The sequence below is a fragment of the Carcharodon carcharias genome, chromosome 18, assembly GCF_017639515.1.
Source record: "Carcharodon carcharias isolate sCarCar2 chromosome 18, sCarCar2.pri, whole genome shotgun sequence".
NCBI lineage: Eukaryota > Metazoa > Chordata > Chondrichthyes > Lamniformes > Lamnidae > Carcharodon > Carcharodon carcharias.
In genome coordinates, this window is record NC_054484.1 from 100,462,603 (window position 1) to 100,475,031 (window position 12,429).

The window sequence follows — 12,429 nt, forward strand, 5'->3', positions numbered from 1 at the left end:
TCATCCATAATAATACATCGTACACATCATGAAGGATTGTGGCTTGTTTCCTCCTACACACTAGTAACAGGGGTGATTCAGTTTCAACTTGGGACCCTTACGATGATCAGAGAGGAAACTTTCACTCCATCGTTCTGGGCTGAATCTCAACCCAAGTCCCGGAGTAAAGACTAGAGCTGCTCATCGACTATCACTAATTTGCCAATTACATTTCGTCAAACAAGAAAAAAAATGTTTATTTTGGACTGTTAAGTCAAACATCCATATTAATTACTGAGCCAGTAATTTCTATATTTTCCTTAATAAATTAAGGAATCACTGTCTGCAAATCAAAGCTCATTCTTTCAAGGAGGGAGGCACAATTGAAACCCATCCATCCCAAAAAACAAATTTATGACTGTCCCTCCATTCACATCGTAAGAATAAGAACATTCAGCCCTTGAGACTGTGGTTGATCTGTTCCTCAACTCCATTTACCCACTTTGGTTCCATATCTCTTGAAACCCTTACCAAACAAAACTTTTTTTGAAAGCTCCAATAGTTTCTCAGCATCCCTGGCCTTTTGGGGGAAAAGAAGCCCAGATTTCTCCCACTCTTCACATGAAAAAGTACTTTGTGATATCCCTCCTAAATAGCCTAGTTTGAATTTTTTAAGATTACACTCCCTCGTTTTTGATACCTTCACCAGAAGAAATAGCACTGTGCCTACCTTTTCAAGTCTTTTCATCCTTTTAAAACGCTTAATTAGATCACCCCTGAACCTTATAAACTCAGGGGACTAGGAGCCTGATGTAAGCAATCTTTCCTCATAATTTAATTCTGTAAACCTTTGTATGATTCTGATGAATCTGCACTGCACCCCCTCGAAGGCCAATTATCCTTCCTGAGAATCTGTGACCAAAACTGAATGCAGCACTCCAGATAGGGTCTCACCAAGGCTCTGTATGACTGAAGTACAATTTCCTCCCCTTTATTAATCCAGCCCGTGAGATAAAGTCCAACATTCCATTAGCTTTTTTGATCCTTTTCATACCTGTCTTGAAATGATTTGTTCACTTGGATAAACTTTGAAGAAATCAATGGTTTTGGCTTCCACTTTTTTTTGGGTTCCAGTCCAGAGTAAATTGATGGAATGAAATTATTCTCTATCAGCTGGTTGTAAAGGGTTGCATAAGTTTGGATGGTGGACATGGATTGATAGCAAGTAAATGCTCCAATCGATTCAAATTGCCATTAGGTTGTCAAACTTGCTCATTGACCACAGAATAAAAAACAAAACTTGCCACAGTTGTGCAGGACATGGCCTTCCTGAGGTTGGTGTTCAGGCACATTAACCATGAGATCAAGTGACCATTAAGTAAGATAAGTAAACATGCTCTATGTAGGGTTAGCATTCAAATGAAATGATGCCCTCACCCAAGTAGGCAGATGTGTGACTTCTGTGCTGCACCAATGTGGTAGACTCTTAACCATCTTCAGAAGTGGCTTGCCAAGCCATTTGTTTATATAAAAAATTCTATCAATTCAGATAGAGTTGGGCAATAAATGTTGGCCTGGCCAGAGATACCCATATCCCAAGAATGAATATATCTGACCTATTTGCCTGATGCCAAGATTACATAATGAGGCTTGGCTGAGAGGCCAGAAATTCTTGAACCACCTGAGCCCCACAGAAACCATTGCTTGATTAACAGTTCTGGCTCTCTGATCGCTGCTGTCAATTGCACAATGTTTATTTATATAAGGTTAAGAGGCTTCAAGTGCTTGTAGTTTCTGCTATTGATACTTTAAAGGGTCTGGATGATTGCCACTTTTATTGGCCTGTAGTAAAAAGGAGGTTCTTCTTAAAAAGAGAGTGGCAAGTTGTCTATGAATGACTTATTTTTAAAGAGAATTAAAAAAAACACATCCTACTATCACTATAAGGTTCATTGGTTCTATAATGTATAATAGGTGAATGGGCACGGAAGTGCCATACTTAATGAGGGGAGAATGAGGGCCCATATGGGCTGTTTTGGAAAATACCTTGGCATGGGGTGGGGAAGGGGGTCATAGGAGTTGTCTGGGAGGACATACCTTGGTGTGGGGAAAATGTGGGGCCATTGGAGGCGGGTGGGGGGCATGAGGAGGGGGTGAGGACCTTTCTGTTTTTATTATAACCAGGACAAAGCCCCACAGAACTGAGACAGGCTTTTTAAACAGCCCGCCTTCCACACCTGGCCACCCTGGACCTGTACATGCTCGTCCACAATGAAAATCCTGTGCTTGTGGGCATTTTCTTCGGAGGTGGGCAGGCTCAGCTGGCAATTTTCCCAATCTCTGCTACCCACATCAAGATCGAAAGTCCAACCCATTATCTCATTGCTGTTTCTCAGATACCCTTGCCGTGCATAAATTAGTTGTTGTATTTCCTACATCACAACAGTGACTACACTTCAAAAAGCACTCCACTGGTTTCATAGAAAAATTCACGCGTTACTATTTTTCACCTGATGCTGTCTTCACTTTACTAGCTGAAATATGAGGTTTTAAAAATCAGATCACAAATTCTTGACTAGAATCAGGTTGCATGCAGATATTTAAATTTTATCAAACAAGATGCTTCTTGAAGTTTTGTAAGCAATTTGTACTATACACTGGTGGTTGTACATTCTCTTATCTAGTTTGCTGATATCCTACGTGAACAGCAGAGGTCAGTAGAACGAAATGTATCAGCCTATGGTTAAAATAGCACGGTGACTTGAAAAATAACCCACAGAGACAAGTTACTCACGATGACTGTGATGCTTTCCTCCGCAGCAAGTAGTCAACGACATCCGGATCCGTCTCTAGCAAGCTCATCAGCACCTCATTCTGTAGCTCCGGTGGAACCTGAGCAAGAATGCAGGTCACGCATTAGTCACAGGATGTATTCTGAATTTAACATGAAACATTGCACACTTGCACCATGTAAGAAATCTTGTTAGAAACAATTGCCCTTTCACTCTTTTATACACTTAACTTTATCTAGACTCTATGCTGTCTGAAGGTAGCCGAATGGCTTGGCATCTGATGTAATTCATCATAGCAAGATGCATGTTTGAGCCCGTGATTGCCCAACCTCATTGGAAGAGTCACAGGCAGATAACAGATGACCCCTTACAGGGAAAGGTTGGAATGGTTGTGGTCAAATAATCCAGGTCCAGGCTCACCTGTCTCCTAGCAACTAGATAATAGTGTTCCAGGAGCAGAGGCTGGAGGTCAGATCGCCTACATGCTCTCTAGGCCAGGGAATATGACCTGATGTGATTAGACGTGAAGGTGGGCGAATGATATTTGGGTTTTTATGCTAAATGTCACAAAGGGTAGCATCCTTTCATCTGAGCCAGAAGCTCCAAGTTCAAGTCCCACTCCAGGACTTGCTGGCCACAGAAGGAATCTTCATGGCATGGTTCAACAGGTTGATGGTTAACCTGCTAATCGTTCCAACACTTCCCCATTATTTCCTAAAGTGAAAAAAGGTCTCTGGGAGTATACTAAACAAACTGGCAAAATCAGTAACTTGGTGGAGGATGGGGGAAAAAGGGGCACGATGGAGGAATTGAAAGGCATGTAGACAAGCTGGGTTTGGAGGTTTGATTAAAGTAAGGAACTGTTAGAGAAAAATACCAACCACATAGAAACATGTATGCAAACACTGAGCATACTACTGAGTTAGAAGGTGGTAGGTTCAAGTCCCAATTCAGATGTTTGACTGCATAATCTAGGCCAGCATCTTAGTGCAATGCTAAGGGAGGGCTGTACTATTTGAGGTGCCATCTTTCAAAAGAGATGTTAAAAAGAGAAGCTGTCTGCCCTCTCAGGTGGATATTAAAGGTCCCACAGCAGTGTTTTGAAGAAGAGTATAAGTTCCCCTGCTATCCTGGCTAGTAATTAACCCTCAACAAAGTTTTTTTAAAAATCATTTATCACATTGCTGTTTGTGAGACCTTGCTGTGTGCAAACTGGCTGCCCTGTTTGCTAAATTAGAAGTAGCTACACTTCATTGGCTATGAAGAGTTTTGGGTATTCTGAAGTTATGAGAGGTAATACAAAAAAGCAACTTCTTTCTGATTTCTCCCTTGCTAACTAACCAGATATTCATTCATGTTCAATATCACTGCTTACAGAAGCTGCAGTGCACCCAGTTCCTGTACCTCAGCAACATGTTTATTTTGTTTGTTGATCCCTACAAGTTACAAAACTTGCAATTATGTTCTGCATTGTTTCTAAACTTTGAAGTCTCCAGAATCAAAGAAGCAAGCAAGCATTTTAAATGAAAGGTTCAGATGCCTTTTATTAGGAGGAAGCCTGTGTACAAATACAAAATTTTCACAGATCTTGCCAAGTTTTTGTGTTCCTTTAAAAAAAAGTTCAAACCGTGTGAAAGGGCTGGGTGGGGACAGATTCTGCTCTTTTTCCTACAATTCTCTGAGCCAATAAGGCATAAATCCATGAAATATCTAGGACTTTCCTTGGGAAATTGAATGCACTGTGCTACAACATATCTATACCTGAATTATGCAACTGCAGTAAAGAAGCACATACTTTAAAAAATGAAACCTGTCAAGTCTTTTGAGCGCATGTAAAATATTTTTTTGTTATGACATGTGATGTAATTATGCCAATAATCGTGTGTGTAATTGAAACATTATGGTTCTTGAAAATATACCACAAAAAAGAGTCCACCCGCAATTTCATTTGTTATTTTAACGGAAGCTGAAATGTCTTAAAACCTTTGCTGAAATAGCAGAATGATAAGCCTTAAGATGAATCTTAAAGTGCAAGTGTGCCAAAGTAATTTCAGTGCCTACAAGGGAACAGGAAAGCTTGACCAAATGCTTCATCATGAAATTGGTTTCTCTTCGAGCAAACACAATTCTTATCAAGTTATTTTGGTTAGATGAAGAACAAAAATTTACAGCATCCGACGGCTTGAAATGAACAGCTAACCTATCTTTAAGGGGTTAGCTTGTTTTACAACAACTATAGAAAGTACAGTGGAGAGCTAAGAAAGGGAATAAAAGGAGCAGAGACAGGATAACAACGAAGAAAACTGCATTGATATAGTACCTTTAAGCTAACAAAACATCTGAAGGTGCCTAACCAGAATGTTATCAATAAAAAGATGCTGACACCAAACCACAGGAAATTTCAGGGCAATTGACTAAAACCTTGAACATGGATATAAGTTTTAAGGAGCACCTTAAAGGAAGAGAGGTTTGGCAGGGGGACTTCCAGAATTTAGAGTCAAGGTAGCTGAAAGCCTTCAAAAGTGGAATGGTTAAAATTAGGCACGAGATGTCAGGAATGGAGGAGCAGAGAGATCGCGAAGGGGGAAGCTACATGCCTAGAGAGGGGCAAGGTCATGTAGGGATTTGAAAACAGGATCAGAATTTTAAAACCAAAGCATTGTCAGACCTGAAGCCTATGTAGGTCATCAACCACAGGGCAATGGATGAACAGAACGTAGTGCCAAGTCAAAATATGGGCAGCAGAGTTTTGAATGGGCACAAATTTATGAAGGGTGTGAGGTAGGAGGACAGCCAGGACAGCATTGGAATAGTCAAGTAGAAGGCATGATTGAGGGCTTCAGCAGCAATTGAGCCAAGGCAAGAGTGGGTTCAGGTGATGGCACAGAGGTGGAAGGTACAGGGGTGGGAGGTACAGAGGTGGGGGGAGGCATTCTTGGTGATGAAGTGTGTATGTGGTTGGAAATTCATCTCGGGGTCAAAAGCAATACAAAGGTTGTGAATGGTCTAATTTAGTTGCTGAGTAGAAGGATGGAAATGGTTATCAGAGAATAGAGTTTGTGACAGAATCTGAAGGCAATGGCCCCAGTGATTTTAGTATTTTGTTGGAGAAAATTTCTGCTCATCTATTACTGGCTATCGGACAATTAGTCTGACAAATCAGAGGAAATGGCGGGGCAATAGAGCTGGTTATCAGTGTACAAGTGGAACCCAATAGAGAAACAGAAAATGCTGCAAATACTCAGGTCAGGCACCATCTGTGAAGAGAGAAAAGCAGAATTAGTATTTCAGGTCTGTGACCTTTCATTTGAACTGAAGAATGCTCATAGACTTAAAACGTCAGCTCTGTTTCTCTCTTCATAGGTGCTGCCTGACCTGTTAAATACATCAGCATTTTCTGATTTTATTTCAGATTTCCAGCATGCCCAGTATTTTGCTTTTGTAGCATACCCAATGTTGTGTTTTGCCTGATGTCACTGAGGGGTAGCACGTAGCCAAGAAGAAGAGAGGCCAACAATAGAGTCCAGGGGTATCAGTGTGGGAGTGGAAAGAGAAGCCATTGCATGTGTTTCTCTGGCTACAATTTGAAAGATCAGACTGGAACCAGTGAAGTGCACTTGACTCACTCAACTGGATGACAGTGGAGAGGCTTTGGAGGAGTATGGTTCAATCAACCATGTGAAAGGGTGCAGACAGGTTGAGAAGATTGAAGAGTTAGAGTTGACTTCTGTTGCTATCAAACAGGATATCATTTGTAATTTTGATAACAACCATTTCAATACAATGACAAGGGAGGAAGCCTGCTTGGAGGGATTCAAACATAGAACTGTGGGAAAGATAGGCTCAGATTTGAGAAGTGACAACACGTTGAAGAACTTTGGAGAGCAAAGGGATATTGGAGGTAAGGCAGTAGTTTGTCAGAACAAAGAGGTCAAAGGTGGGTTTTTTGACCCGAGGGCGATGATGAAAATTTGAAGGCTGAGGAGGGTGGGGGGGTGGACAGTTTATGAGGAAAGGAAATCATTGACAGTAGTTAACGTGGAGGGAAGTTGATTGGTCATCAGACAGTTTAACAGACGGTCTCGATTTTTGTGTCAAAAAAGTCCATGAGTTCCTCGCACTTGTTGAAGGTGAGGGTGGAGGATGCATAACAGGGCAGTTTAAGGAGAAGTCTTGTGGTGGGGAAGAGAAACCTGGAGTTATCTTTGTATTCAAGGATGTTCTTTGAACAGTAATAGTGCTTTATGTGGTCCAATCAGATTTAGTGATAGATGGTTAAACCAGGTGTCTGCCATTGACATCCATACTTGCACCCTTGAACTTAATGAAGCAGAGATTAGGGGTATACCAGGGGAACAATGAGGGGAGACAGAGTAATATATTAATGTAGAGAAGGACATTAAAGGTGCAGGAGACATTGCAACCTGCAGAAGTATCATGAACAATGGTGAGTCAAAGGCTAGACAATTGGAAATTTGAAAATAAAGTGATAAGTGACTTGAAGGAGAGTTTTTTCTAGAGCTGAACATAGGGTTGCGGAAGTGTAAGGGAGATGTGGGTGGAGAATGATGCAAGGAAATGGTCAGAGCTGGCCTTATCCATAATAACCATGATGGGAGTAACAAGGCCATGTGAGATGGCGAGATTGTGGCCGGGAATATGGGAAGACAGTTTATATGGAGGGAGAGATTTAGGAAGGAAAGGAGTGAAAATAATTCACAGCAGTAAGAGGAAGAAGAGTGAAGATGGAAGTTGAAATCACCAAAGGATGAAATGTTACTTGGTGCAGGGAAGAAAGCAGAGAAAATATCTTGGTGAGATACTTAAGCAGGCGATACAGAACAAGGTTTTTAAACTGCGAGGCATGAGGGCTGGAACAAGGTGAAATGGTCAAAAGAAAGAGATGTCAAAGAAAGCGAGGCAAAACAAGGTGCGGTTTAAAGATCAGTCTACACCATTATCACCACCCTTTTGAGTTGGGCAAGTGATAGCTAGGCAGTGAAGCTTCATTAAAGAAAATAGTGGAAAAAGCCTTATGAAAGCTCACATACACAACATAGGTTAGATTAGCAACTAACATAAAATAAAATCCAAAGTTCTTTTAAAAACACACAAATAGTAAAAAAGGAAGCCGAAGGAAGCTGGGCTGATTAGAGTCCAAAATGGAGGTCTTCTTGTGGAGGCAAGGGGTGAGGCTGACATACTAATTGAGTACTTTGCATCTGTGTTTCTAGAGAAGAGGATGCTTCCAATGTAACAGTAAAAGACAAGGCAGTAGCAATATTGGATTAGATAAAAATAAATAAAGAGGAGTTGCTTAAAAGGTTGGCAATCCTTAAAGTAGAAAAATCACAAGGTCCAAACGGGATGCATCCCAAGTTACCGAGGGAAGAATTGGTGGAAATTGTTGAGGCTCTGGCCATAATTTTCCAATTCATTTTGGATTTAGCGTTGTTACCAGAGGAGCGCAGGAATGCAAATATTATACCCCTGATCAAAAAAAAGAGTAGAGGGATATATCTGACAACTACAGGCCAGTCAGCTTAGTGCCAGTGGTGGGGAAATTTTTAGAGATAATAATCCGGGACAAAATTAATTGCCATTTGGAAAAGTATAGACTGATAAAGTCAGCACAGATTTGTTACAGGCAAATTATGTTTGACTAACTTGATTCAGTTCTTTGGTTAAGTAACAGGAAGAGTTGATGAGGGCAATGTCATTGATGCTATCTACATGACCTTCCAAAAAGGGGTTTGACAAATCCACATTGGATTAAAGGGGCACTGACAGCATGGATATAAAATTGGCTGTGGACTAGAAAGCAGAGAGTGTGGTGATTGTTTTTCAGACTGAAAGGATGTACACATTGGTGTTTTCCAGAGGCTTGGTGTTAGGACCATGACTCTTTTGATATATATTAAATGATATGCACTTGGGTACACAGAGCATAATTTCAAAGCTTGCAGATGATATGAAACTTGGAAATATAGGGCCTGAACTTCTGTGAAGCTGCAATCAGAGTCGGGTTGCCACTCTACTCCTAGTTATATAACTAGACATCCAGCCGCTCCTTTCTCGCCTGACCTTGACTCAGGCTGGGTGTGAACTGTGTAGGGGAGCACGTTCCTGTGGACTTTGGTTGAGGGCTGGAGGTCAGAGGAAAGGAAGCCATGCCCCCCTCTTTACAGCACTAGCCGCTGTAACGCTGGTACATTTAACAGCCCAGTCCCTTTCAGAGGCCGGGGCGGTGGTACGTATGTAAGGTGGTTGGTCGGCCGCGGGGCTGGGTGGTGTGTGTGTATGTGTGTGTGCGTGCGTATGTGTGTCTGTAGGAGGAGGAGGAGGAGGAGGAGGTGGTGGTGGTGTCAGGTGTTCAGGGGTGAACGAGTGTCATGGGGGGTCGGTACCATAGTTACGCAAGAGGTTAGAAGTAGTTTGAATTCTTCTAACTTTTCCTGGGCAACCAGTCAGGTAAAACAGTCGGAACCATACGAAGTTTGTGATTTAAGTCGTACTTTCGGATGGCTCCCATTGCAGGACAATTGCCCAATGGAAGTTTGAACTTACTGGGCAATTACCGGGCAATCCTAACCTGGAGGTTGGGGGGGTGGTGCGCCCGAGCGCATCTTTCTTTGGAGTAACCCTTCAGTAACGACTCCCGGAAGCTTAGAAGTAACGAGCCATAGTAAACAATAAAGACGATAGTAACAGACTGGCCAATGGGCAAGGACATGATTGATGAAATTTAATTTAATTCATTATAATTCATGACACATTTTGGCAGCAAGAATGAGAGGGAGTATAAACTAAATGGTATGATTTTGAACTGGGTGTGGAAACAGCAAAATCAGCATTCACATTCGCAACTCTTTGAAGGTATTGATAAAACCGTTAAAAAAATTACACAAAATCTTTGGCTTTATAAGCTGAGCAAGAGCATAAAAGCAAGGAAGTCATGCTAAACCTTTATAAGTCAATGCTTAGAACTCGCCTAGAGGCCTCAATTGTGGACACCACACATTAGGAACAATGTCAAGGTCTTGGAAAAGGTGGAGAAGGTATTTATTAGAACGGTACCAGAGTTGTGGAACTTGAGTTATCTGGAGAGACTGAAGAGCTGGGGGCTCTTTCCCCTTAGGAGGAGGAAAGTCAGGAGGAACTATGATAGAGGTATTTAAAATTATTAACAAATTTTGATGAGAGTGAATAAGGAGAAAAGGTTTTCACTGACAGATTTAAGGTGATTGGAAAAGAACCAGAGATGACATGAGAAACTTTTCCTTACACACAGCAAGTTGTTGTGGTCTGGAATGCATTGCCTGAAAAGGTGGTGGAAGCAGATTCAATAGTAACATTCAAAAGAAATTTGGATAAGTAATTGAAGGAAAAAATACAGGGCTATGGGAAAGGAGCAGAGGATTGAGATTAATTGGATAGCTCCATCAAAGTGTTGGCACTGGCATGATGGGCCAAGTAGCCTCCTTCTGTGCTGTAGCATTCTTTGATTTTATTTTGTATTTAAATAACATCTTTGGCGTTAGGGTACAAAGTTTGGTGATTGTGTCACTGAATTAGTAGTCCAGAGGCTTGGACTAATAATCCAAAGGATGAGAGTTCAAATCCGACCATAGCAGTTTGAAAATTTAAATTCAGTTTTAAAAAAAATCTAGGAATGAAAAGGCCAATATCATTAAAAGTGATGTTGCTACATTATTGTAAAAAAACCCAAGTGACTCATCAATGCCCTTTAGAGAAGCAAACCTGTCAACTTTACCCTTTCTGCTTCATGTGCGACTTGAGTCCCACACAAATAGTGTTTGACACTTGACAACCTTCTGAAGTGTCTCAAACTGCTACTGGTTCAAGAAAAAGACCCACTACCACCTTCTGAAAATTTGGAGATGGGAAACAAATGCCAGCCCTGCCAATGACGCCTACATATGATTATCATAGTTAACAAAAGCAACCCAAGCACGTGACAGATGACTGAAAGCACACACAGAAGTGGGGGAATCAGGAGTAATGACTGAAAACACCACAGAAAATAAATGCTTTGAAAAGGCTATCATTAGTGAGGAGAATTATACCAGAAAGGAAGGAGATTAAAGTGGGGGGGGGGGCGGGGTGGGTAATAATTGCAGGTAGTAGAGTTAGAACACTGAAGGCTCTACTATTCATGAAGGAGTGGGGATTGGTAATGGGGGTAAGGAAAGAAGTGTACAGAAAGCCAGAGTTGGAGACTTGAAGGGGAATAAACTGGGAAATAGGGCTAAAGAAGCTTACAAAATCAGTCTGAAGCTACGGTAGGATCTGTAAAGCCAAAAGCAGGATTTTCAGTTCTGTACATTGGAGCATCAGAAGTCAGTGTAGCCCACAGTTAAAAAAGTGATGGACAAGCACGACTTAAATGCAGGACAGAATGCAGGCAGCAGAGAATCTAGGTGAGTTTATGTAAGACGGTGTTTGGGAGATGGTTAAAGTGAGCAATCTTCTTAAGATGTGCAGACACTGGCAAAGATGAAAATTTATTACCCATGCCCTCAAAAGGCGATGGGGGGTCTTCTTCTCAAATTACTGCAGACCCTGTGGTGATGGTGTGGAGACGATATTGTTAGGTGGGATTTCCAGGATTTGACTCATGGACGGTGAAGGAACACTGAAATATGTTCAAGTTGGCAATGTGTGATTTGGGGGGGAACATGGAGACGGGGGTGTTTCCATGATCTTGCTGCTCATCCTTTTTGGTGGTAGAGGTTGTGGTACTGGCATGTGCTGATGAAACAAGCTAGGTGAGTTACTGCAGAATATTCTGTAGATGTTAAACTGCAATGACAGTGCACTAATCATAGAGATGGTAGGTAATGAATCCTGAACCAGCTAAGGGTTCTGATGAAAGGTCATCGACCTGAAACATGAATTTGGTTTCTCTCTCCACAAATTCTGTCTGACCTGCTGAGTATTTTTGTCGTGTTTTCTATTTTAATGGAAATTAAGTGAACTATTCTGTCCCAGATGATGTTGAGATTTCTTGATGTTGATGTAGTTGCATCAAGTCGGACTTGTGATGAATAATTTTTCAAACTCATGACCTGAGCTTTGTAAACAACAGGCAGGTTTTTTGAGAGGTTAGAAAATCAGCATCTCACCACAGAGAACCATCCTTTGTCATGCTCTTATAGCCAAGTTGGCAATTTGACTTTTCAGTTAAGCTTCTAATGAACATTGAACGGTGACACCCAAGCCCCAACTCATCCTCATGATGGTAGGGGTCTCAGCAGTGGAGGTATCACAGGAAGGCAGTTTGGCCTTTTATTGTTGGCGATAAACATTACAATGCACTTTTGTGCTATGAATGTTACCTGCCACTTATTAGCCCAAGTCTGGGTGTTATACAGGCCATGCTGCAGACTAGCATGTGCTGTTTTATTATTGAAGTTGTAATTAATTAAGTTGAACACTATGACCAGCAGAAGCAGCCACACTCCTGACCTTATAACAGAATGAACATCACTGATGAAGCAGCTGAAGACAGTTGGGTCAAGGATACTTTTGAGGAATGCCTGCAATGATGGACTGATGCAGCAATGATTGATCTCCAATGACTACGACCACCTTCCTTTGTGTCAGGTATGAACCCAGCTACTGGAGAATTCCCTCC

At 41.5% G+C, this 12,429-nt stretch overlaps 1 protein-coding gene across 6 annotated transcripts in view; it reads right to left on the bottom strand.

Annotated features, from left to right (window-relative positions):
- The window catches only part of LOC121290325 (rho GTPase-activating protein 6-like), a 665,043-nt gene that overhangs the window by 16,695 nt on the left and 635,919 nt on the right, over positions 1 to 12,429 (bottom strand). For all 6 annotated transcript variants that reach the window (XM_041210647.1, XM_041210646.1, XM_041210648.1 and 3 more), the window contains exon 10: positions 2,774 to 2,871. In XM_041210647.1, the coding sequence (XP_041066581.1) occupies positions 2,774 to 2,871 (98 nt within the window). The remainder of the gene's footprint in view (positions 1 to 2,773; positions 2,872 to 12,429) is intronic.